This window comes from Hordeum vulgare, chromosome 1H (assembly GCF_904849725.1).
Source record: "Hordeum vulgare subsp. vulgare chromosome 1H, MorexV3_pseudomolecules_assembly, whole genome shotgun sequence".
Lineage (NCBI taxonomy): Eukaryota > Viridiplantae > Streptophyta > Magnoliopsida > Poales > Poaceae > Hordeum > Hordeum vulgare.
Window position 1 is genome coordinate 20,608,626 of NC_058518.1, and position 25,314 is coordinate 20,633,939.

Here is a 25,314-nt window from a genome sequence, read left to right on the forward strand (position 1 = left end):
GGCCTTGTGATAGCTCTTCTTTCAGTTGGGGTAGACTTTGAAGGAGTTCTCGAAGATAATCTTAATGTAGACTTGGAGGAGGAGTTATCCCTCTTATTTAAGAACTTCTTGGTCTTCTTCACATCATCCGAGTCATAACTCTTGCTCTTGTCCTTGCCATGCTTGCTACTACCTCGGCCAAACCTTCCACTCACTCGAATTTCAGCTTCCCATAGTGGACGGTCAGAAATTAAGTGTCCATGCTTCTTGCATTTGAAACAAGTGTAGTCTCCCGTAGGTTTTGATGTTGACAAGGACCATGAGTTGCTGGAGCCTTTCTTCTAGAACTGTTTTTTCTCTTTCAGAAGCGCCAGAATTATTTTGTTATCAGTGCGAGATCCTTGTTGGTACTCTGAGGGTCATCGGATTCTTAATCGACATTGTCTTCTGATGAAGATTCAACCACTACCTTGAGTGTGTGACTTTTCTCTTCTTCTCATTCCTCATGTGTGTTTAGCCTCTCCATATACCAACATAGTTGAGTAACTTGAAGTCGATTCTTTTTTTATTATCAGAACGAGAATGCCAGAGGAATTGTCTAGAGATCTGAGCAATTTCTTCACAACTTCATGATCACATGTCTTTGGCTCCAAGACCTTGCAGTTCATTTTCTATGTCACTCAGGTGGTCAAATGTTTCTTTACAACTTCCAGTCCCAAGTGTTTTGAAGCGGTTGAGTTTAGTACGAAGAGTATCAGCGTCAACTTCTTTATAAGTGGAAGTACCCTCATTAATTTTCTCGAAGATTGCCCATATTTCTTTAGTTGTTTCCAAATTTTGTTATCGCAGGAACTGTGATAGAGAAAGTTGACCACAACTTACGTCCTTTACTTGTGCATCCATCTGAACGAGTCTTTTGTTCGATGGACTAAGATAACCTGGGGTAATAATCATGTAGCTATGTTGCACAACATGTCACACATATCATCATCAATAGCTTTGAGACGAATCTTCATATTCTCCTTCTAGAATGGGTAGCTCATTCCATCGAAGTTGGGAATCTTATCGCTAGTCTCGTAATTCACTAAAGACCTACTTAAACTCCAAAGTTGTTATAACTTAATAAGAATAAAAATAGAACCTTGCTCTGGTGCCAATTGTAAAAACTAAGTATATCTACCAGGGGGAGGAATGTGAGATTTAAAAATTTCTTCTGAAACCTTCAAATATCTCAGAACACGACAACAAAAATAACAAGGCAGTGACAAGATTACGATGGAAATCTACCAACTCAAATCAAGTGTGAGTATTGAAGATAAATTGCATGACTTCAACATAATTGAAGGTAAAAAAATTGAAAGTATCCACGATATAGAGGTGACCAGTGGTGCTTGATGGTGATAGAGTATTTGTTCGACCAGTTTACTTTTCTGCAAAAGAGTTATGTTATGTTGGAGGCACTTGTGATTTAACATAGAACATAATTTCTCTATGTCCTATTCTCTTCGACAAAAAGTACGTAAACTCATGTGATCACTAGAGGTAGATTGTCACGCCCAAGATGCGACCCTATCCTCAATTTGGCACGAAGGCCTCGTCAGGGGTAGAAGCGCATCTGGTCATGTCGCAAGAATGGATATCGTTACAAGTACATGTAGTGAAAAGAAGAGATATATATAGAGAGAGTTGGCTTACACTCGCCACAAGCTACATCAGAGTCACAACAGTACATTACATAATCATCAAGAGTAAGAGCAGGGTCCGACTACGGACGGAAAAAAACGAGAAAAAAAGAACGACGTCCATCCTTGCTATCCCAGGCTGCCGGCCTGGAACCCATCCTAGATCGATGAGGAAGAAGAAGAAGAAGCAACTCCAAATGAACAATCAACGAGCTCACGTCGAGTAACCTTTACCTGTACCTGCAACTGGTGTTGTAGTAATCTGTGAGCCACAGGGGACTCAGCAATCTCATTTCCAAAGGTAACAAGACTAGCAAAGCTTAATGGGTGAGGTAAGGTTAAGTGGTGAGGTTGCAGCAGCAGCTAAGCATATATTTATGGTGGCTAACTTGCGAGTACAAGAAAAGAGGTGGAAGATCTACGCATAGCGGACGTGAACTACTGATGATCAAATAAATGATCCTGAACACCTACTTACGTCAAACATAACCCCACAGTATCCTCGATCGGAGAAGGAACTCACGAAAGAGACAGTCACAGTTACGCACACAGTTGGCAAGTTTTAATTAAGTTAACTTCAAGTTATCTAGAACCAGTGTTAAACAAAGTTTCCATGTTGCCACATAACCGCGGGCACGGCTTTCCGAGAAGATTTAGCCCTGCAGGGGTGCTCCAACTAGTCCATCACAAATTACCACAAGCCGCTTAGAAATCCTCAATCACGAAGCTCGCGATCTCGTCGGATTCCCTGGTGGAAAACCTCAACTCTGAGATTACCCAAAGCATCACCGGAATCCCGATGCACAAGATATCTCGTCAAAGGTAAAACTAATCCAGCAAGGCCGCCCGACGTGTCGACGATCCCGATAGGAGTCGCGTATCTCGTTCTCAGGACACGACGGATAAGCACATCGTACGGTGGCCTGATAGAAATCTCCCGAGTTGCCCCGGGTTGGCCCCTCAAACGGCTCTAGTTTTGGACCAGCACCAACAACACTGCCCCCCCTGTATTATGTGAAATTACTCCTCGGGTTCATGACGCCCTATCCTTTCAGTATTAACAAGTTATTATGTTGGGCAAATGTAGAACCAATGTTGGGCCTTGCCGGACCAGCTTTAATCTAAAACGAATTATCAAGGGGGTCCCCATAACAACCTCGATCGTGTTAGGAGCGCTCAATTATGTAACATAACACCAGTAGCCGAAACTAAGGGGGCAAAGGTGGAACAAAACACCAGACTAGAAAGGCCGAGCCTTCCACCTTTTACCAAGTATATAGGTGCATTAAATTAAATAGCATTAATATGGTGATATGACAAGGGACCCATGTTATCACCTGGAAGCAACTGCACCTGCAACTAGCAACGCTAACAACATGAATAAGCAAGCGGTAACATAGCCAATCAGTGGTTTGCTAGGTCGAACAGGTTGATGTTTAACATGGCATTGTTGAGAGGCTGATATTTCACATGTGGTAGGCAACAAGACATAAACGATAGAAGCGATAAACCAGCATGACAATGATAGTAATGGTATCTGGGGAAATGGTCATCTTGCCTGAGATCCCGCTTGGAAGAAGAACAACTCCGAGAAGTCGGCGAACCAACGTAGTCGAACGGGTCCTCACATTCCGATACGTTTGCGGAACTCTATCGAGACGGAGCAAACCGGAAACAAACATCAACACAAATATTCACCACACGATGCACAACATGATGCATAACCTACTATGATGCATGATCGGTTCAATGATGCAAGGGATGGCATGACAATTCATCTCACGCAGACACTACACATTAAGTGAAGCTCGATATGCAACGAGTTGCATATCGACGAAACTCCACATTTAATTGTTTAGTTCACTCCCGTTAATTTACACGGCAATATTTAAAATGTTGTTAACATGGCAAGGGGGTGAAGCACAAATTAATCTACCTAGCTAGACATTTTAAATGAGACCGGAAACGACATATAGCTTCTCCGAAATGACCCCACGTGTTAAAACCTAATTCTGTCCAGATTTGTCCTAAACACATTTTAGGTTTGTTAAACGGCAAAACGAAGTGGTTCACGTGATTCTATTCGTCGTTCTGGTCCATTTACATATATGTCACAACTCCAACGGAGCTACGGACAATTAGTTACGGCCTAAACCGTTTTCAACACGTCGACACGCAAACCGAAGCAAACAACACACTAACAGTCTCAATTATGCATAAGAGTTGGAAATTATTAACCTACGCGAAATTCTAGTCAGGTTACATATTTAAATCACTCCGATCCGATTCACGGTTTAGAAACTACGTTCGTTTGACAAACAATGCTTTTTCTGAAATTAGCAAAAACCGTGAAAAAATAGAAAAATCACACGACATTAAAAAAACACAAAGGACCTAATTGCATCATAGTGCAGTGGCCCAGGGCTGAAATCGGCCCAAAGAACTGTGTGTGCGTGTGCCTAACAAAACGAAAAAAATGTGATCCAATCAGTGGCTTGCTAGGTCGAACAGGTTGAGGGTTAACATGGCATTGTTGAGAGGTTGATATTTCACATGTGGTAGACAACGAGACATAAACGGTAGAAGCGATAAAACTAGCATGACAATGATAGTAATGGTATCTAGGAAAATGGTCATCTTGCCTGAGATCCCGCTTGGAAGAAGAACAACTTCGAGAAGTCGGCGAACCAACGTAGTCGAACGGGTTCTCACATTCCGATACGCTTGCGGAACTCTATCGAGACGGAGCAAACCGGAAACAAACATCAACACAAATATTCACCACACGATGCACAACATGATGCATAACCTACTATGATGCATGATCGGATAAGCAAGCGATAAAAATGTGTGTGCGTGTGCCTAACAAAAGGAAAAAATGTGACCATAGTGCAGTGGCCCAGGGCTGAAATCGGCCCAAAGAACTGTGTGTGCGTGTGCCTAACAAAAGGAAAAAATGTGACAAAATTACTGTGTCACCTGGGAATCAAACCAGAGACCTTGAGGTTGCACACTCAAGCGCTCACCAACTGGGCTACGCCGGGGCTTGTTACAGAATGGGTGTCTATGCTATAAGAATAGAACATAACACTGATTGAACCAAACTGAAGATACAAAATAGAGATGGCTTTCTCTGCTACCGTGCTTGAGGATGCAGGTCTGTACCATGTTGCTGGGGATGCAGGCTGCGGATGCTGCGGTGATGCCGGCATGGTGTCCAGGCGAAGCGAGGGAGGCGGATCCGGGGCGTCTGCTCCATTCCCAAAGACGGGGATCGTCGAGGTCAATCACAGCAATGGCAGCATGAAGCTCCATCGGGCTGGTCTTGGCACAGAGCTGCAGCGTGCTTCTCTGCATCACGGGAATAAGGAGAGGGAGAGGTCAAGGGGAGAGAGAGAGGAGGCAGGGAGGGAAGAGAAGGGCCTAGCCTGGATCGCTGCTTCTCCCGCAACAAGACAGACACGGGCGCGGTCGGTGTCGGGGTCAACGCCCCTGGAGCGCCGTGCTCTGCTCGACTCCGAGCGGGGACATGCGTGGCGGCACTGCGGACTCCAGTTGGCGCGGGGTCGCGAGGTGGGATCCGTTCCCGGAGACAGTCAGCGGGTCAAGTGGGCAGCGGCTGCTCCTGGATGTGCTGCTGGTCGTCGGCTCGAGGAGGCACTGGAGAGAGCTCGTTGCTACCTGGACAGCTCGGTTGGGGAATACGGCGCGGGGCGGAGCAAGGAGAAATCGACGCAGCGTGTTGACCAGATGGGGAAATCGAGGTGGGAAGTGGCGGCGCTGTCGGGAGGAGGGAGAGGAGATCGAGGAAAATAGTTGGGATCCGGATTGGGCTAGGGTTAGGTCTAGGTGGACTACAAATAATAATTTGGTTAGTCCAAAGGGGCATTTGGACCCTTCGATTAAATCAGACGGTCGGAAAATAACTAGGTTAGGGAGACCATTGGACAAACTGATGACTGTTTGCGGTAAAACGCGGTTGATCCGGATCCAACGGTCCCGACCGCTGGGTTCGGGTTCCGGGAGGTTTTCGGACTGGGCTGCGCGTAGGGTCGATGCACTGTGCAGAGGGGCTAGGCGGAGATGAGAGGGAAAACGGGCACCCGACAACGTATTTTTAAAACACCGACAACCGTCCGACGGTAGACCGAATACGGTGCCGCTACGGTCGACCGTTCGAGTACCAGATGGACTCCGATCGCGACGAAATTCGACATGCGGCCTAGCTAGAACTAATCACGACCGCATGCCAAGTTTCACCTCGAGCAGAGAAAGTTTTCAACACACTTTTAAAACAGGGTTTGACGATGCCGCGGGCGCGTGCGTGTGCGGTCGGGCTCAGAACGGACAACGACGAGAACCGACAACTAACAACGGATGCAAGTTTTGAAAACGGGCGGGAACGGAGATGCCGATGCAATGCAGATGATGCACATGATGCGATGATGATGCGACAAAAGAAATTAGACACACGACGAAAACGGAATAGAAGGGGAATCTTCTGGGGCGTCGGCATCGGGTTATCACATAGATACTTGAGGCGATCTCCATAACCTTCACAGATTGTCTCCGCGAACTGCAATAACTCTTGGTTGCTGAAGAACTTGAGAACTAGTCGTCCAAAGAGTTGGCTGCTCTCAAGAGTAACACATGGAGCATACTAAACTTTGATCTTTGTGATTCTAAACAACTATCTAGCTTTTATGCTTTGTGTTTTCTCTCGATGAATTTTAAATTCAAATCTTTCACAAAGAGGTAGCACAGACAAACTTGTCAGAATCATGTGTTGCATCCAGTGATCAACATTAGAGAAGGGTGGCTATTTATAGCCGCAACCTTACCGAGGGGAAAATGACCATTTTGGACATGACGTCAAGCCAGTAGCTAACCGACACGTTTGCAACGGTCATATTTCAAGCACACCCAACAATTTTAATTGAGGAACAAGTAAGGCAGACTCCTTGGTCCGAAGCAAATCTCTCGCAGCCCAGAAGATCAACATCTTTGGCTGGCCAATATTGCTTCAGAACACAAAGAGATTTCTCTCAACTCCCATAGGTTTCGATTTACCATCAGAGAAACAAAAGTCTCGAACAGTATACCCCTTTTGATAGTATGGTGGTCCTATGACTCAATAAAAGAAAATGAACTACGAAAGAAAATACTATGTCTTTTCTCCGTCTTCATTTTTATCGGATGTAGTTACACGTCTAAACCAGGTACCCAAACAATTACTTTACTTTAGCAATTTCAGAGGGTCATATTCGTCGTGCATAATCTTCGATAATAATCTTCGCTACTGCACAATTAATAACCTTCGGAGTTTATGGCAAACTCGCTAGTACTCCAGGGATCTACTTCCTCTTTTCCGGTTTACAGGGCTCATCTCAAAAGTTTCAGATTTCCATTATATTAGGCTCACTTTGAGTCTCATTGAGTTAAAAAGCTTTGAATCCCACGCCACATTTAATGAAAGTGAGAGTATTAGTGGTCATGCATGCATCTTATTCTACATGCACCATACTAGTCCAATAAGAGGGAGGGTGCTGCACTTATTGCCTCAGAAATTAAACAAATACGCAATATTTCATTGGGCAATTTTGTATCCACAAAACCCGTGTCATCCACTCACGATGTACCTTGGTTGATGAGATTTCATATTTGAGCCCTATAAATCAAAAAGGACGGAGTATAATCATTGTGTGCACTAGCAAACACATTAGTCCTTACTGTTTCTGCCAACAATCTCTAAAATGTAAGGAGGCAAATTATTGCACCAACAATCAACATGTAAATTCCAACAAGATTTTGACCAAACTGTATTAATGAAAACTCACCTTGGTTCCGGATTCCGAAATTATGAGAATACTTCTAGGAATTTCCATTTGCAACATATATTGTGAAATAATTCTGGTGTTCCATTTTTTTCCTAGGTTCCCTAATCTGTTCCATATATTCCCGATCCTGTCTTTTCCAAAACCATTTTGATAGTTTCACAAGGAACAAATGTAGATTTGTCTTTTACTAATTTACGTGCAATATTCATGCGCTTATTTGTTTTGGAGATGACTTGCAAAATGACTCTTTATATAGTTTTACTACTACGCAGTGCGGACGTTTGGAGCTCGGCCTCTATGGAGGCTGAAATTTTTGAATAATTCACAATTCAAACTTTCTTGTTTTAAAAAAATCTGAAAAAAATATGGAAGTAAAGAAGGATGTTATGTATATGTGTAAAAATTTAGGATGAAATACCTTGAAATATGATCTACACAAAAAGACAAATTCATGACCTGAAATGACGAATAGTGTCATGTGTAAAAAAGCCTCAGATTTGTCTTTTTTGCACAGCCCTCATTTCAATGTATTTTTTTCCTGAAAATTTACACACATGTGTGTTACGCCTTCACTTATCCCTATATTTTTTTTAGAATTTTTTAAAATGTAAAAATATAATTTTTTATGAAATTTGAATTTCAAATTTAAAGGCCTCCACGAAGCTCGACCACCAAACGCAATTTCGGTAGTACTACTCTTTATATAGTTTCTTTGTACTGGAATTTATTTACATTCTGTTGTATTGACTGGTCGTTTATCCTCCTTCCCAATCAGATTGCGTCGAGCAGATAATGAAAAAAAAGTTTGCATTTCTATCTGTAGCTATTCCCCAAACGCTTCTAACCGGCCGAATCGTTCGGCCGATCGCGCACGGCCCGCACGGTTGGCTGGCCAGGGCTTGCAACATTTTTTTGTCCAGATTTGCTGTAATGACATTTAAATTTGCTACAACCGTTTTTCATTTTGCTACAATTTGTCCATTAAAAAAGTTATATCCACGTTTGGTTGCAACTCGAGTTCGTTGGATTTTTTTTGCTACAACCGGCGTTTGATTTTTGTTACAACCGTGTTAATTTTTGTTATAACCGATATCATTTCTTGCTGCAACCGTTTATTAAAAAAGTTGCATACACGTTTCTGAGAGTTGCAATCCGAGTTCACCGGATTGTTTTGTTACAACCCATATTTTGTTTTGCTACCACGCATCATCAGCGTCCTTTTTTTTGCTACGACCACGTTGATATTTTTTTTGCTACAATTATATTTCTATTTCAACCGTGGACGAAATTTATTGCATCGTGATCTAAATTCGCTGCGTCGAGGAATTTTTGCGGCATGAGAGATCTAATGGTGCGGTCCGTAGATCTGATGACTAGGCTGCGACCGGCGCGAGCGCTCGGGCCGACGCGCCGGCCCACAGTACTGCCCAAACAATTAGTTATTATTACTCGTTGAGAAGCCAATGAGAGTAATGAAAAGGTACAATTAGCTAGGCAACTATATAACTTAATAAATGATCCAGCACCCAAATCTCTTCGCCTCCCTTGTTAATTGCCCCCAGCACCCAAATCTCTTCGCCTCCCTTGTTAATTGCCCCTCCTATAAATCACACCATTTCGACCAATCCCACTATCCCAGCCATCTTCTCAATCACCTCCAAGAACCGGCATCAATGGCTTCCAGCACCAAGATCTGTTTGAAGCTGTTGGTGGACACCAAGTCCAACAAGGTGCTCTTCGCAGAGGCCGGTAAGGAGTTCGTCGACTTCGTCTTCAACCTCCTCACCCTCCCCATCGGCGCCGTAGCGAAGTTCATCTCCATCGCTGTAGAGGGAAGAAAAGCGGGATTTGGTAACAAGGAGCTGTTTGCCGGCACAAAGCACGCGACAGCGAGCATCGGTCGCCTGTACGGAAGCGCCAGCGCCATGGACGCCTCCCACATGCAGCCACACGTCGACAAGTCTGAACTGCTGCAGCCCAAGGTGGGCGTCAGGGGAATGACGTTCTTGGCCGGGTACGTCAAGGGTCCGGCGACGTACATGGTGACGGACGGGCTGGAGGTGACGCCCATGTCGGACATGTCCAAGACCACGCTCATCAACAAGTTCAGCTTCAGCAAGGACGTCAAGGAGCTGGACGAGAAGGTCGTCACCGTCGGCATGATTGAGGTGAACATCGAACGACCGTTTCGTGGATATCCAGCTAAATTGCACAGTTCGATTGATTGTTGCAGCGCCAGTAAATTAAGTGATGAACTATTTTACTCCTGCAGGGGCTGGCTCTTTTGGAGGCTGCGATGCGCTCGGACACGGTGCTATCCGATGCGTTCCTCGAGAGGAAGAAGTGACGCATGCACCTAGTCATACATGCCACCGATGGAATTTGTCGTTAAAGATCGAACTGTTACTGCAGGAAAAACATAACATAGGTCGCCAATGTGTCATCCCCTTTTTAAAGGCGCCATCATGTTTGCTCAAGGCGTCCCTATGTTTGGCTTTTGAGATGTTAGACGTCGTAATGGTTTGGCTTGCCTCCCTACCAGTGGCGGAGCCAGGATTTTTGACATGGACTAGCACAAATGCCCGTGCGTTGGAACGACATTAGAAGTATCCACAAGATTGAAGCTCTTCTTTCTTAATGAAATGACTCGTCATTGGTAAGGCTATGTACGTTTTGACTTTTGAGGTAGATGCACCATGTCTCGATCACAATGCATGTGCTTCCCTATGTTAAAAACGGCGTTTACCATGTGTTCCCATGCGATCTCATAATTATTTTGAACGGCCGCAAACAATTAGTACCACCTCGGATAGTAAAATATTAAAAACAATAACATGGATGAACAAATTTTTCTTCTTAAAAAAAACGCAACAATAAAGTTAATACCCTAAAAATGTAACATTGTTTGAGACATATGGAATACACCACATATAGAAATATAGTAAAATATCAATATGATAAGTGCTTATGTTTTGTGAAACTACCTATGGACATTAATAACAAAGCATAATTGTGCAATTTGAAGAACATAAAAAACATAACAATAGAAAAATGTAAAGTCACCTTTCAGATTTTTTTTGTAAACATAGTAAGAATATTATAGTATATTTTTGTTTGTAAGTCATGATTTAAGAAAATAACTCAATACCATTGCCACCGTGTTTTGTTGAGTGATTGTCGCCATGATGACCAAAGCTAGGAGTGCATATCCATAGCAGCCGAGTAGTCATTGGTAGTACTTTTCGTGACAGATTCTCATAGCAAATATCCAAGTTCGGAGGACGGTGGCACAACCTGACCATGTGGCAAACTGACGATGGATCAAACAAACATGCATGCAAGGTCTGTATCAAGAATCATAGTGATGGCTGAGAAAAAGAGAGGAGACGATAGCCTCTTGAGTAAGATGCACAGTGAAAATAATCAAAGACGAAGGCAGCAACAACAGGATCTGGATCAACCTATGTGTCCTCAGTGCAGAAAGGTGGCGATTCTAGGTAATGGAAAGACAGTCAAGTCGTGCCTATATACACAGCCAATTTTTTAAGGAATATCATAACCACATACTTGTTGAGACTTGACAACTTGGACGTCTCAAAACCAAGCTGGAAAAGATAACGGATTTGCACCAATATCATCCTAAGCCCACGCGAGAGCCCTTGTCTGCTCCAAGAGAAGACGTCGGCTTGCCCAGCCGACGCAATACTCCTCTGTTGAGTGCGCGAGGCAGGTAGCCAGCATTGCATGCATGTTCGTGGCTGGAGATTGCAAAGGTGCATGCCTCTAGAGTCTAGCCCCCGCGGGTTGTGGTCGGAGAAGACAATCTGGAGCGCGTCGAGCCGTCAAACGTCAATGACATCGACAGCGGCAGACTGTCGGAGCACGTCAAGTAGATCGAACATTGTCGGCATCAGCCAAATCAAACATCCATGAATACCATGCATGTCAACAGATGGCTCGATTAGCAAATGTTAGGCTAACGTACAAATTTTATCGTGCGTACGGGACGGACGAAAATTTATGTACCTATAAAATCTGGAGGAAGAATCAATCCCTCTTTAATTATTATTAAAAAAACTTGGTATAAATAGGAAAGAAAAAAGATGAAAAAAATACTTAGCAAAGGTTAGGCTAGCGTATAAATTTTACCGTGCGTGCGGGATGGATAAAAATTTATGTACCTATAAAATCTGGAGGAAGAATCAATCCCTCTTTAATTATTATTAACAAAACTTGGTATAAGTAGGAAAGAAAAAAGATGAAAAAATAGGAAAAAGCAAAAAAGGTGAGAACCAGCGCTCGAACCCGGGTCTGTGAGATACAAGAAAGAAGCTCGAGCCACTGCAGCGGCCTAGTGGATGCGTTAAATTAGGATATCAATTTTAAATAAACCGGAAACCTCTCTCGAAAACAAATCGTTTTTCCTCACTTACCGGTGGTATGGCGGGTAATTGTTTACAACTTCGGGGGTAAATATTATGTCGGACGACAGAAACACTATTTGCTTTATTATTAGGGTAGATATGCGTAGTAAAAAAATGCTTCACGACATTGTAAGAAATGGAAAAGTTCATAATAATAACAACGAAACTAGAAATTATTATTTGTGTTAGAGCATATATCTCCATATGTGGTTTTGGTAATTGATGACAATTCCTATGCACTAATGGTTGTCTTAAGTTATATTTATATGATTTGTTCATAGGCACTTCTTGAAGTCCATCTGTTGGGTTCAAGAAGTTTATATGATGACGAATGTGGTACTCAAGGTATTATCCAAAGAATGGTCATAGAGACACAAGGTTGATCAAGATCGTCAGGAAAAGAGTAAATCAAGATGATCAACACACAAAGCGTACAAGATGTACCGAGAGGGATCAAGTGATCCCATGGTATGGTAAGCATTGTTCAGTACGTATTTGTGTACTAACCCATGGTCTTCTTGAGAGTTTTATGTGGGGTTAGGTGTGTTTCCATGGGCTTGCGTCAAGAGGAATATCTCATACAATCCATGGAGGATGACGTCAAGTGATGGAGGATGGTGGCAATGGACTTGTGAAGATATGCTGAAGAGCGGCTCACGCATAGTGTGTATGGGGGAGCAATCAACTAGTCTTCATCAAGCCAACGCAAGCAAGAAAGGTGGTCCATCTTTAGGAAGCCAAGATCATCGTCATCTAGCTCAAAAGGACGAGGTGCAAGGTATAGGTTGCCCTTGATAGGTTTTCTGTTTTAGGATAGATTGTCGTACTATCAAGGAGGGCTCTCAAGTGAGTAGCTTGATCGTATCGTTCGTTGAGAGCTCAAACCATTTGCATCCTTGCATCATACTTATTGGTTCTTGTTTGGTGTTTCTCTTTGTGAGTTTTAGAGCTTATGTTCATCTTCATGACAAGCTCGAGTTCATCGAAAATGGAGTCCATATGCATCTTTTATGATGTTTTTGATGTTGGGAGTTTTTACCGGTATTATTCCAAGAAGGGTTCTCATCATTTTCTTATGGGACTTTTCTCACTTGCTTCTTATTGATATTTCCATCAAGATTGTGTTAGACCATGTCGTTAGCTTTCCAACAAACTTGATTTCGTTGAATTCGGAGTCCGTATGCGAAAGTTACAACAGTTTCAGTATCCAGCGGTAGTACCGCTCCTTGTGCCAGCGGTAGTACCGCCCCGGAGAGGTAGTAATTTTTTACTACCGCTCCAGGAGCGGCAGGAGCGGTACTACCGCTCCGACGGACTGTTTTTTGCATACTTTTTGGCCTCGGCATGGTTGGTGAACCTACCGAGCGGTAGTACCGCTCTGTGCGGGTTGTGAGGCTTAACGGTTGGATTTTTCCCCACCTATAAAAGGGGGTCTTCTTCCCCATTGAACCTGATCTTTTTAGCTCGTGTTCTTCCCCCATTGTTGACCTTCTTCGAGTTTGCTAACTCTCAATCCCTCCAATGATTCTTGCTAGTTCTTGATGGAAAAGAGAGAGGAGATCTAGATCCACATTTCCACCAATCACTTTCTCCTCTAAGTGAGGGGAACCCCTTGGGTCTAGTTCTTGGAGTTCTCCGTGTTCTTCTTCATTCTTCCTCTCATTTTCCTCCCTAGCATTAGTTGCTTTGGTGGGATTTGGGAGAGAATGACTTGGGCACTCCGTGTGCCCTTGCCATTGCATTAGTTGCATCGTTTGAGTTCTCCACGGTGATATGTGGAAGTGAAGTTTGAGATGCTTATTACCTTTGGTACTTAGTACCCTAGATATTGATCTTCGTGGATGCTTTGGCGTCCTAGAAGCTTGGTGGTGTCTCGGAGCTCAATCATTGTGGTGTAAAGCCCCGGGCAAGCGTCGGGGTCTTCAATTAGGTTGTGGAGATTGCCCCGGGCAATTTGTACGGGTATCGGTGACCGCCCCCAAGGTTTGCCATTTGTACGGGTTCGGTGACCGCCCTCAAGGGTCCCTTAGTGGAATCACGGCATCTTGCATTGTGCGAGAGCGTGAGGAGATTACGGTGGCCTTAGTGGCATCTTGGGGAGCATTGTGCCTCCACACCGCTCCAACGGAGATTAGCATTCGCAAGGGTGTGAACTTCGGGATACATCATCGTCTCCGCGTGCCTCGGTTATCTCTTACCCGAACCCTTTACTTATGCAATTTACTTTGTGATCGCCATATTGTTTATTGTCATATATCTTGCTATCACTTAGTTGTTTATCTTGCTTAGCATAAGTTGTTGGTGCACATAGATGAGCCTAGTTGCTGTAGGTTTTGTGCTTGACAAATTAAACGTTAGTTTTATTCCGCATTTGTTCAAGCCTAAACCGTTATTATTTTAAAGCGCCTATTCACCCCCCTCTAGGCGACATCCACGTCCTTTCAATTTGTAGAAACCGTGTCTCCAATAATTCGATTACATCGCAACAAGGAGAATCAAAATTTAACCCTATGACCACCCTTTTGGAAGCGAGATATGATGGTGTCTTCCTTTACTTGGATGAAGAATTTACGCTCAAGAAAAGTAACCAAGCAATCATTTAAATATTGCTCTCCCATTTTGGCTCTTAACTTATTCTTCACATAATTCATCGAAGAGAAGACCCTCTCAACACTAGCAGTAGCCACCGGGAGAATTAACACCAACTTGAGAAGCTTGTAAACAATGGCATATGATATGTTCTTCTTTGTCTCAACAAGCTTTGCTGAAAATTGGGCAATATTTTTCACCTTTATAAATCTTTCATCTCTATGCATATCAGCAATAAACATTGACAATTCATAAGGAAGTTTCAATATTTCAGTCTTTGAGAAATCCTTAGGATAAAAATGGACAAGCTTGACCAACTTCTCTTGATCATAAGCCGCAAATGAATCAACAGGATTGAACGATGCCATACATACAAGTAATTCAGCGTTTACCTCATCAAACCTATTGTTGAGCTCTTGAAGTTGCATATCAATAAGACCCAAAAACATATCAATACGAAAGCGATGGAGATTCTTTACTTTCTTGAAGAACTTATTGGATCTCTGAGCCGACTTATTGAGTCAGGAACTTTGATCTTGTGCTTCAGACAAAAAGACTTGACATTTTCTAGAAATAATTCCCACACACTATCTTCTCGCAAATTCAACAATTGTTGCTTAGTGAGAGAAATTAGATCAATAGCATTCACAATATCTTGATCCCTCCTTTGCAAAGCTTGACTCAAGCCATCTGTGTACCCAAACAGTTCCTCCATCAAGTGCAACATGAAAACAAACTCAAATGATCTCAATATAGTTTGAGCTCTAATACCCTCAACACTATTATACTCTTTTCCAATCCTTTTGAGAACCTTTTTGATCGAAGGGTGCAAAGAAAGAACATGTGACATGGTTTTAGAGTGGGATCCCCAACGGGTTTCACATGGTCTTCCCAAACCCATCTCCTGGTTTTGCCCTTTGCCGGTTTCAAATTCATCCAATTGCAATGCTTCAATGAGATAATCAGCTTGAGCTTCTCAAAACATTGTATCTTTTTGCAAGACAAACCTAGAACATTCAACAGAGATGATAGTTGTTGAAAGAACGAAAAGCAATCACCATTCTCTTTAGCAACAGCAACAAGAGTTATCTGAAGTTGATGGACAAAGCAGTGAACATAATAAGCAGATGAAGACTCATCCATAATTAATTTTTTCAAACCATTAGCCTTACCCTTCATGTTGCTTGCTCCGTCGTATCCCTGTCCACGCACCATAGAAAAACTCAGAGAATCGTCCATCAATAGTTTCTCAATTGCCTTTTTAAGTGTCAGAGAGGTAGTGTCCTCAACATGGACAATTCCAAGAAATCTCTCAACCGGCCATCCAATTTTGTCAACATAACGCAAGCAAAGAGCCAATTCTTCCCACTCGTACACATCACTAGTTTCATCGACAAGTATGGCAAAATATTCTTCACCGAGATCTTTCATGATGAGAATAGTTGTCTCCTTAGCACAACAATTGATGAGTTCTAACTTTATATCATGGGATGTCATTTTACAATTCTTTTGAGCATTTTTTAGAACCACTTTGTCAACGTCTTCAAACTTTTCCGCCAGATGGTTTAAAAGCTCAAGAAAATTCCCCTTGTTAAGTGATTCTTCACTTTCATCATGACCACGAAAAGCTAAACCTTGCTTCAAAAGAAATCTCAGACAATAAATAGAATAACCTAGGCAGGAAATATATTGAGCCTTGGCTTGTTTGGAAGTTGAAGCGATAGACTCCCTAATTGATGCATCGGGCTTAATAAAGAAATCAATTTTCTCTTGAGCTTCACAATGAGCACTAGTGAGAGAACCACAATGTTTTTCACACCTATTTTTCATCATGTTCCAATTTTTAAACCCTCCTTTCACAAAAGAATCACCACCTTTATTTTAGTTTTATCCTTGAACAAGTATCAAACGAAGCAAAACATTGCATCTAGTTTAACACTATACGCAAGCCATTCGTACGTGTCAAACCAATGAGCTGAAAAGCGACGATTATTACCTCCAATTTTTGTTGTTTTGAATTCATGTTTCTTTGGTTGACAAGCCCCCATTGCAATGTATCTCCTTATCACCAAATATTGATCATTGACGTCATAGTTCATGATGGGAATCCTTTTTCCGGGATCAGGCTCAAGTACATACACTTCTTCATCATTAAATTCTTCATCCGATTCTTCATCATTAAATCCTTTTTCCGGGATCAGGCTTTCCATGCCACTGTTATTACTTGTCTGCACTAGTGCCAACTATAGTTCATTGGAAGGTGGGTTACTAAAATTATGATCTTGATCTTGGTTTTCAACGTCGATAGATACCGATGCTGGTGTTGATGTCGAACTTATCTTGGGCGCCTTTGAAGCAGCTATGTCACACAAACGCTTCAAATCACTACCCTGCTTGTTCTTCACATTTCACACCTGTACAAAAAAACATGTTAGATAGTCATGGCGGCATACTGGCATGGTGGGCAGTCTCACAAAATTCAAATATTCATAATTTAGAAATCTATAAGCATGAAATTCACCTTGTTTTCCCTGCACCGCTTCACAAGTTTTGTACCAAGCCAATGCAAAACACACTCAAAATTAACTGATGCTATAATAGGCAGTCCCCTAACAATAGGTTAATGAAAACTAAATTAAAATAATCATCTCTTCTTAACTAACAAATCGGAGAAATCAAGATTGAATACTCATTGACTCGAAAAGATCAATCAGACAAGACGAAACGATGGTTCTTGATGTGTGTGCGCCGGTGTTGCCGCTGTTGGCCGTTGCCATTTCTGAATTGCAGTTGCAGGCGACAAACAGGTGTGACGAGATCGATCTGCTAGATGGTAGATCGATGATGTGATGATGTTGTGATGGCGGTTGTGGGCATGCAGCGCGACGATGTGCTTCGCCCGCCAGATCGCCATCAGTTTTCGATGGGGCGTCTTGGATCGAAGGATCTGAGGCGATAGGTTCCTGGTCGAGCCGTTTCTTCTTGGCTTCGTCAATCGGCCAGGTGCAAGTTAAGCCCAGGATAAGGCCCAGTAGCTCTAACTAGCAACGTAGCTACCGAATATTGGCCCAAGTGACGTTGCAATCGTTTTCTTTTTCGTTTCTCTACTCTGTACATACAACAAGTTTGCCATATGTTATATAATGGTATATAGGAGCTTATATACTGATTTGTTTTTGCAAAAAACGTTGGGTATGCATTGCATACCCTTGCATTAGCCTAGCTCCGCCTTTGCTCCCTAGTTCTTGTTTTATGGGTTAGACAGTGCTTTTGTTTTGTATTTGGGCTGAGCATCCCTTGTCTCTGCTTTGGATACCATAATGTTCATGTCTTCTTGCACTCGTGTCATGTGTTGTATCTTTTTTGTATTTATTATGCTTACTTCTATCAATGAACTTAGACAACTCTTGAGAGGTTGGGCTAAGAATGTGTCGGGTAATTATAAAGATGAGCAAGACCGACTCCTCCATTTCATAGATGCCCTGAATCGTAAGGCTGAGACCGTTCGTCAAAATATGAGGCAGAACAAAGAGTGCGTGTCCTCCTTCGAGAGGAGGAAATGAAATGGGCTGTCAGAGCCAAGGTTAGCGCAATTGTCCACGGGGATAACAACACAAAGTTTTTCCACTTGATTGAAAATGGCAAACATAGGAAAAAGAAAATCGTACAGCTTGAGCAAGACGAGGATACCACAGTAGGTCATGAGAATCTTAAACTATATATTACAGACTACTATAAACGGTTGTTCGGTGCTCCAGATCATAGCTTTGTGTCTATGGACGAGCATCAGATTGCGGATATTCCTCAAGTTGGACAAGCCGACAATGAGAGTCTCTCCGCACCATTCCTAGAGAAAGAGGTGTTACAGGCGATTGAGGGTATGAAAAACGGTAAAGCTCCTGGGCCAGACGGGTTCCCAGCTGAGTTTTATAAGAAATGTTGGCATATTATTAAGGCGGATCTTATGTCTATGTTCCATGATTTGTTCTCTGGACACCTACAACTCTTTCATCTTAATTTCGATACGATAACGTTACTACCCCGAAGAAAGAGGGTGCATCCAGAATTGAACAATTTCGTCCTATATGTCTGCTTAATGTCAGCTTTAAATTTTTCACAAAGGTGGGAACTGACAGGCTAACTAAGATGGCACATTCGGTTGTGCAAGCTTCGCAGACGGCTTTCATGCCTGGTAGGAATATTCTTGAAGGGGTTGTCGTACTACACGAGATCCTTCATGAATTGCACTCCAAGAAACTCAATGGAGTTTGATTTAAGGTTGATTTCGAAAAGGCATATGACAAAGTCAAATGGTCTTTCCTGCAACAAACTCTACGTATGAAAGGGTTTGGCGACATTTGGCGAAAACATGTAGATTGTTTTATAAAAAAAGGTAGTGTCGGTATCAAAGTAAATGATGACGTCGGTCATTTCTTTCCGACACTTAAGGGACTTAGGCAAGGAGATCCCATGTCACCTATTTTATTTAACATAATTGCGGATATGTTGGCGCTAATGATCAGGAGGGCTAATGACAAAGACTTAGTAGGGGGACTAGTACCTCATTTAGTTGATGGGGGTGTCTCGATCCTACAATATGCGGACGACACGATCCTTTTCATGGAACATGATCTCAAAAAAGCCAGAAACTTGAAACTCATATTATGCTTATTTGAGCAGCTTTCTGGGTTGAAGATTAATTTTCACAAAAGTGAGCTCTTCTGCTTTGGGGATGCACAAGGTGAACAACTCACGTATGGTCAACTTTTTGGTTGTGAGGGTGGTACGTTACCGTTCACGTACTTAGGAATCCCCATTCATCACCGGAAGTTGACCATCAAGGAGTGGAGATGTATCGAGGATCGTTTTGAAAAAAAACTAAGCTGCTGGAAGGGCAAGCTATTATCCTACGGAGGACGATTGGTTCTTGTCAACTCAGTGTTGACAAGTATGCCAATGTTTCTCCTATCCTTTTTCCAAGTGCCTGTTGGGGTGCAGAAAAGGTTGGATTTCTCTCGATCTCGATTTTTCTGGCAGAGTGATGAGGTAAAAACTAAATATAGACTGGCTAGATGGGACATTATTTGTAGACCCAAGGATTAGGGAGGTTTGGGGATTGAGAATCTAGAGGTTAAGAACAGATGTATGCTTAGCAAGTGGCTATTCAGACTGTCTGTCGGATCACAAGGTATGTGGGGACAAATTCTAAAGAACAAGTATCTACAACACAAGACCTTAGCCCAGGTCAATGCGCGACCGGGCGATTCACCCTTTTGGAAAGGTCTCATGAGGACAAAGGCCGCTTTCTTTAACAGGACTAGATTCGTCATTGGCAATGGTGAAAATACTAGATTCTGGGAAGATACTTGGTTAGGAGCGCAACCTTTGGCTCTCCAGTATCCGCTACTCTATAATATTGCACAACGCAAACAGACAACCGTTGCGGCAGTGTTACGACATACTCCTCTCAACATTCAATTTCATAGAGCCTTGATCGGAAATAGATGGGTTAGATGGTTACATCTAGTCAGAAGGCTAATGGATATTTCCCTATCTGACTTTCCTCACAGTATTCGTTGGAGGTTGACCACCAATGGTACTTTCTCAGTGAAATCGATGTATGACCATATTATTGATACGTCTCCTATTTCAAAGTCCATGAATATATGGAAGGTCAAGGTTCCCCTTAAGATAAAAATCTTCATGTGGTTTGTTCACAAAGGAGTTGTTTTAACTAAGGATAAATTGGACACTGGAAGGGAAATAAAAGATGTAGCTTCTGTCAGACGCATGAGACGATTAAACTCCTCTTTCTGGACTGCCCTATGGCTAAATTATTATGACGCTCAATCCAAATTACATTCAACATTACCCCGCCTACTAGCATTCACATGTTATTTGGGACGTGGCTCGACGGGGTTAATGTACCTTACGCCAAACTAATTCGAGTTGGAACCTGTGCTATTCTGTGGGCTATATGGAACTGCAGAAATGATCTAGTTTTTAACAAAATGCATTATATTAACTTTTTGCAGGTCATCTTCAGGGCTACCGCCTTGATCCGCATGTGGTCCTTACTCACTCCTGTGGAAACTAGGGAGCCTTTGGTTAGTGGGTGTGTCCGATGGGAGATGATAGCTCAGGTTATCTTCAACGATATGGATGGCGGCATGCTAATAGGATTGGACCATAGTAGTGTCTACCGATGGATTTAGGTGGTATTGGCGTTATGATCGCCGTGTAACACTTTTTCTTGTTTTTTCATTTGGTTTCTTGAACTACTTTGTATTTCGTTCAGACTACTTCTTTCTTAATAAAATGGCTGCATGCATCACTCGATGCAGAGGCCGGGGCGATGCCTCCTTTTCAAAAAAAATCTATAGTTCAGAAAATCGTCGCCGTCGAGCCCGGGCACGTGCCCAGGGTGCCCGGACGGTAAATTCGCCCCTGACGGGAATCCTATTTTTCTTCCAAACCTTCTCGGCCTGCATCCTTGCGTGATGATAAATGCATGATTATTCGGAAAGAATATTCCACTAGAAGTATAAAGAGTAGGGAAAGTACTGGTTGCACCCACGTTCGATGCATCCATGAAGTAAACAGTAAATTCGAAATATATAAAAAAAACTGAAACTTCCTGGATGTGATTATGAGCAAATGTTTGTATAACCTTGTAAAGTTTGGTCACCAAAAAACATAAAATCTTTTGGATATAGAACGAAATAGAGATGATGTTGTGCACCCACGTTACTGTTCATGTATTTTCAGCATAAACTCTGTTTTTATACAGAGTTCATCAAATGTCCTCTCACCGCCAAATTTTGCAAGCGCCTAAAGCATTCGGTCCAAATCACGACCACAAAATTTCAGGTTTTTTATAAGTTTTGCTAAGTTTTTGACCGTGGGTATACGGAGGATGCAATATGTGTGGGTGCACAAAAACCACACTCAAAGAAGAAATGGAGTACTCACGACACTACACCATGATACTACATCTTTGACAGACACGTTGGTCGGGAATACAAGTTTCACCAACAGACAGTCGGACGGGAAAGACTATTGCCGACCGACAATGTGTGTTGGGAAAAGTCGTGACGGAAAAACCCTTTTCCGACCGACTGCTTGACGGCTATGAAATATCTTTCCCAACCAACAGTGCTTATCTAGCTATTTAATTGAGGTTATTTTCACCTTTTGGCATGTGACAACTAATGAGCAATGCTTATCTAGCTATTTAATTTGATTTTCAAGGACTGCACGTGTGCAGAATTATTATACAATTTTGTAGATCTTACTAAAACAACTTAAGTAAGGCCGAGGGCGCTCCCGTGCACGCCTCATCACCCGTCCTACCCTGGTCTGCCTAAGGTTCCCTCTAAACCTCCCCCGGGCACCAGATTTCTCTCGCGAGCCTGCCTTGGCACCACTAGCGGCTCCGAGCCTCTCCTGCTTGAGACCTCACCGGCCTTCCCGCACCCTGTTTCTTCCCAAGTCGACTTACCCAAGGGTCAACTTTATGGAATTTATAAATAACTATTACACCTTTTTTATGGGTACTATTACAACTTTTAAAGAAGTTAAATGTTAAATGTTTATGGTTCTCTTCACAAATTGAGACAACTTGCACTACACCACGACACTTTATTCCCTACTAGCATTTGTTGGCAGAAGTCATTTTTACCGACCGACAGTTGGTTCAAATAACTTTAAGTGATAGTCCGTTTGGAAAACATTTGTACACCGAGAGATTGTCGGTTGGAAATACATAAGTCGTTGCTATCAAATGGTCGGTCGGGAAAGATCATGTTCCCATCGAGCGATCGGTCGGCAAATAATGCCAACCAATAGTGGGTTGTAAATGGGTGTACATGCATGGTCGAAAACTTCTAGCGCGTGGTCGAAACCTTTTAGCGCGGCCCAGCCCGCAAATTTTTTGTCTCAAAACCTAATACTACATAGGGTGCCTCACTCAATCCCATTTCTCCTCGTCTCGATCCACCCCCCCTCTCTCTCTCTCTCATACGATGTTGCCTAGGGTTCCCATTCATGCCGCCGCCGTCACCAACAGCCATCGCAGGGTCCGTCCCTCCTTCCACATCGATCCATAGCTGAAGTCAACACTCCTTCCATCACCAGCCACCCGACTCGCGAGCGTGCGACCCTCCTTCCACCGGTGGCCTAGTGATCCACCTCACCCGCTCCCTCCCATGGTGCCATTGCCCCAACCCATGCCCAACTCCCTCTGTTGGAAATATGCCCTAGAGGCAATGATAAAATAGTTATTATTATATTTCCTATTTCAAGATAATAGTTTATTATCCATGCTATAATTGTATTGAATGAAAACATAAATGCATTTGTGGATATATAGACAAAACTATGTCCTTAGTAAGCCTCTGGTTGACTAGCCAGTTGATCAAGGATGGTTAAGGTTTTCTGACCATATGCAAGTGTTGTCACTTGATGACTGGATCACATCATTGGGAGAATGATGTGATGGACAAGACCCAAACTATAAACGTAGCATGCGATCGTGTCATTTTGTTGCTATTGTTTTCTGCGTGTCAAGTATTCATTCCTATGACCATGAGATCATGTAACTCACTGACACCGGAGGAATACCTTGTGTGTATTAAACGTCGCAACATTACTGGGTGACTATAAAGGTGCTCTACAGGTATCTCCGAAGGTGTCCGTTGAGTTAGCATGGATCAAGATTGGGATTTGTCACTCTGTCTGACAGAGAGGTATCTCGGGGCCCACTCGGTAATACCACATCACATATAAGCCTTGCAAGAAATGTGACTAAAGTGTTAGTCACGGGATCTTGTATTACAGAATGAGTAAAGAGACTTGCCGGCCGGTAACGAGATTGAAATAGGTATAGGGATACCGACGATCAAATCTCGGGCAAGTAACATACCGAAGGACAAAGGAAATGGTATACAGGATTATATGAATCCTTGGCACAGAGGTTCAACCGATAAGATCTTCGTAGAATATGTAGGATCTAATATGGACATCTAGGTCCCGCTATTGGATATTTACCGGGGAGTGTCTCAGGTCATGTCTGTATAGTTCTTGAACCCGCAGGGTCTGCACACTTAAGGTTCGGTGATGTTTCGGTATAGTTGAGTTATAGATTTTGGTGACCAAATGTTTGTTCGGAGTCCCGGATGAGATCACGGGCGTCATGAGGGTTTTCGGAATGGTCTGGAAATGAATATTGATATATAGGATTGTTTCATTTGGCTTCGAGAAAGATATCGAGCGTTATCGGCAGTGTACCGGGAGTGACGAATGGGTTCCGGGTTTTTACCGGGAGGGGCCACCCATCCGGTAGAGAACCTAATAGCCCATGGGTGGCGCACCAGCCCTTGGTGGGCTGGTGAGGCCAGCCCAATAGGGCTATTTCAGCCAAGAGGAAAAAACAAAGGAGAAAAAAAAGAGGAGGTGGGAAGGAAGGAAGGGTCTCCTCCTTCCAAACCGAATTGGAGTGGGAGTCCCTCCTCCTCCACTCGGCCGATGCCCTAGGGGCTCCCTTCAGCCCCAAGGCTAGCCCATCCCCTCTTCCTATATATACTAGAGGTTTTAGGGGTTTGGAGACACAACTTTGCCACGTGCAACCCTAAAGCTCTACTTCGTAGTTCTTCCTCTAGATCAGTTTTCTGCGGAGCTCGGGCGGAGCCCTGCAGGAATAGATAATCACCATCACCGACGTGCCGTCACGCTGCCGGAGAACTCATCTACTTCCCCGTCTCTCTTGCTGGATCAAGAAGGCGGAGATCGTCATCGAGCTGTACGTGTGCTGAACGCGGAGGTCCCGCCCGTTCGGTGCTAGATCGGGACAGATCATGGGGCGACGGTGATTTGAATCACGAAGTTGTTCCACTACATCAACCGCATTTCTTAACGCTTCCCGCTTAGCAATCTACAAGGGTATGTGGATCCAATCTCCCTCTCGTAGATGAACATCACCATGATAGGTCTTCGTGTGCGTAGGATTTTTTTTGTTTCCCATGCAACATTCCCCAATAGTGATATCATGAGCTAGGTTCATGCGTAGATGTAATCTCGAGTAGAACATAATTTTTTTTGTGGGCGTTGATGTTCGATTTGCTGCCCTCCTTAGTCTTTTCTCGATTCGGCGGTATTGTTGGATTGAAGCGGCTCGGACCAACCTTACTCATACGTTACGAGAGACCGGTTTCGTCGACTAACATATTTTGCCGTCTATAATAAAAATTGCCGATGACAAAGGAATATTTTGCCGTCTGTAATAGAAACAGATGACGGAAAAAATATTTTGCCGCCTGTGATAAAAACAGATGAAGGCAAAGACAGATTTTGCCGTCTATAATTGAAACAGATGACGGCAAAGGAAAATTTTGCCGTCTGTACTAAAAACTGATGACAACAAAGAAAAAGCACACCACGCGGATTCCTCTCGTGGATCGATGACATGGCATCATCCACACCACACACACATTCCCACATCACCACCATATGGTCCCCACTCCACCGGCCCACCCACGCACATCCTCACCCCACCTCACGTCTCCATCAAGAACCCCACCCCACCTCACGTCTTCCCTCACCCACGATATGGATCTGGATCGATCTATTTCCCCCCACCCCACCACGCTCCCTCCACCTCACGTCTCCGGCGACCTCGGACTCCCACCTCTTGTTGCGAGCTCAGACTCCCGCCTCGTTCGCCGCACACAGCCACCTCCCGGTCGGTGCGCCCGCGTTCGTCGCCGGTCGTCTACCACCACCTCCTGCCACCACCTACCGGTCGGG

At 43.4% G+C, this 25,314-nt stretch overlaps 1 protein-coding gene across 1 annotated transcript; it reads left to right on the top strand.

Annotated features, from left to right (window-relative positions):
* Window positions 1-9,171: 9,171 nt before the first annotated feature.
* On the top strand, window positions 9,172-9,845 carry LOC123395643. Its single transcript, XM_045090670.1, has 2 exons — window positions 9,172-9,666; window positions 9,771-9,845. Exons 1-2 carry the CDS (start codon window positions 9,172-9,174, stop codon window positions 9,843-9,845), a joined length of 570 nt encoding a protein of 189 aa, XP_044946605.1.
* The last annotated feature ends 15,469 nt before the right edge of the window (window positions 9,846-25,314 follow it).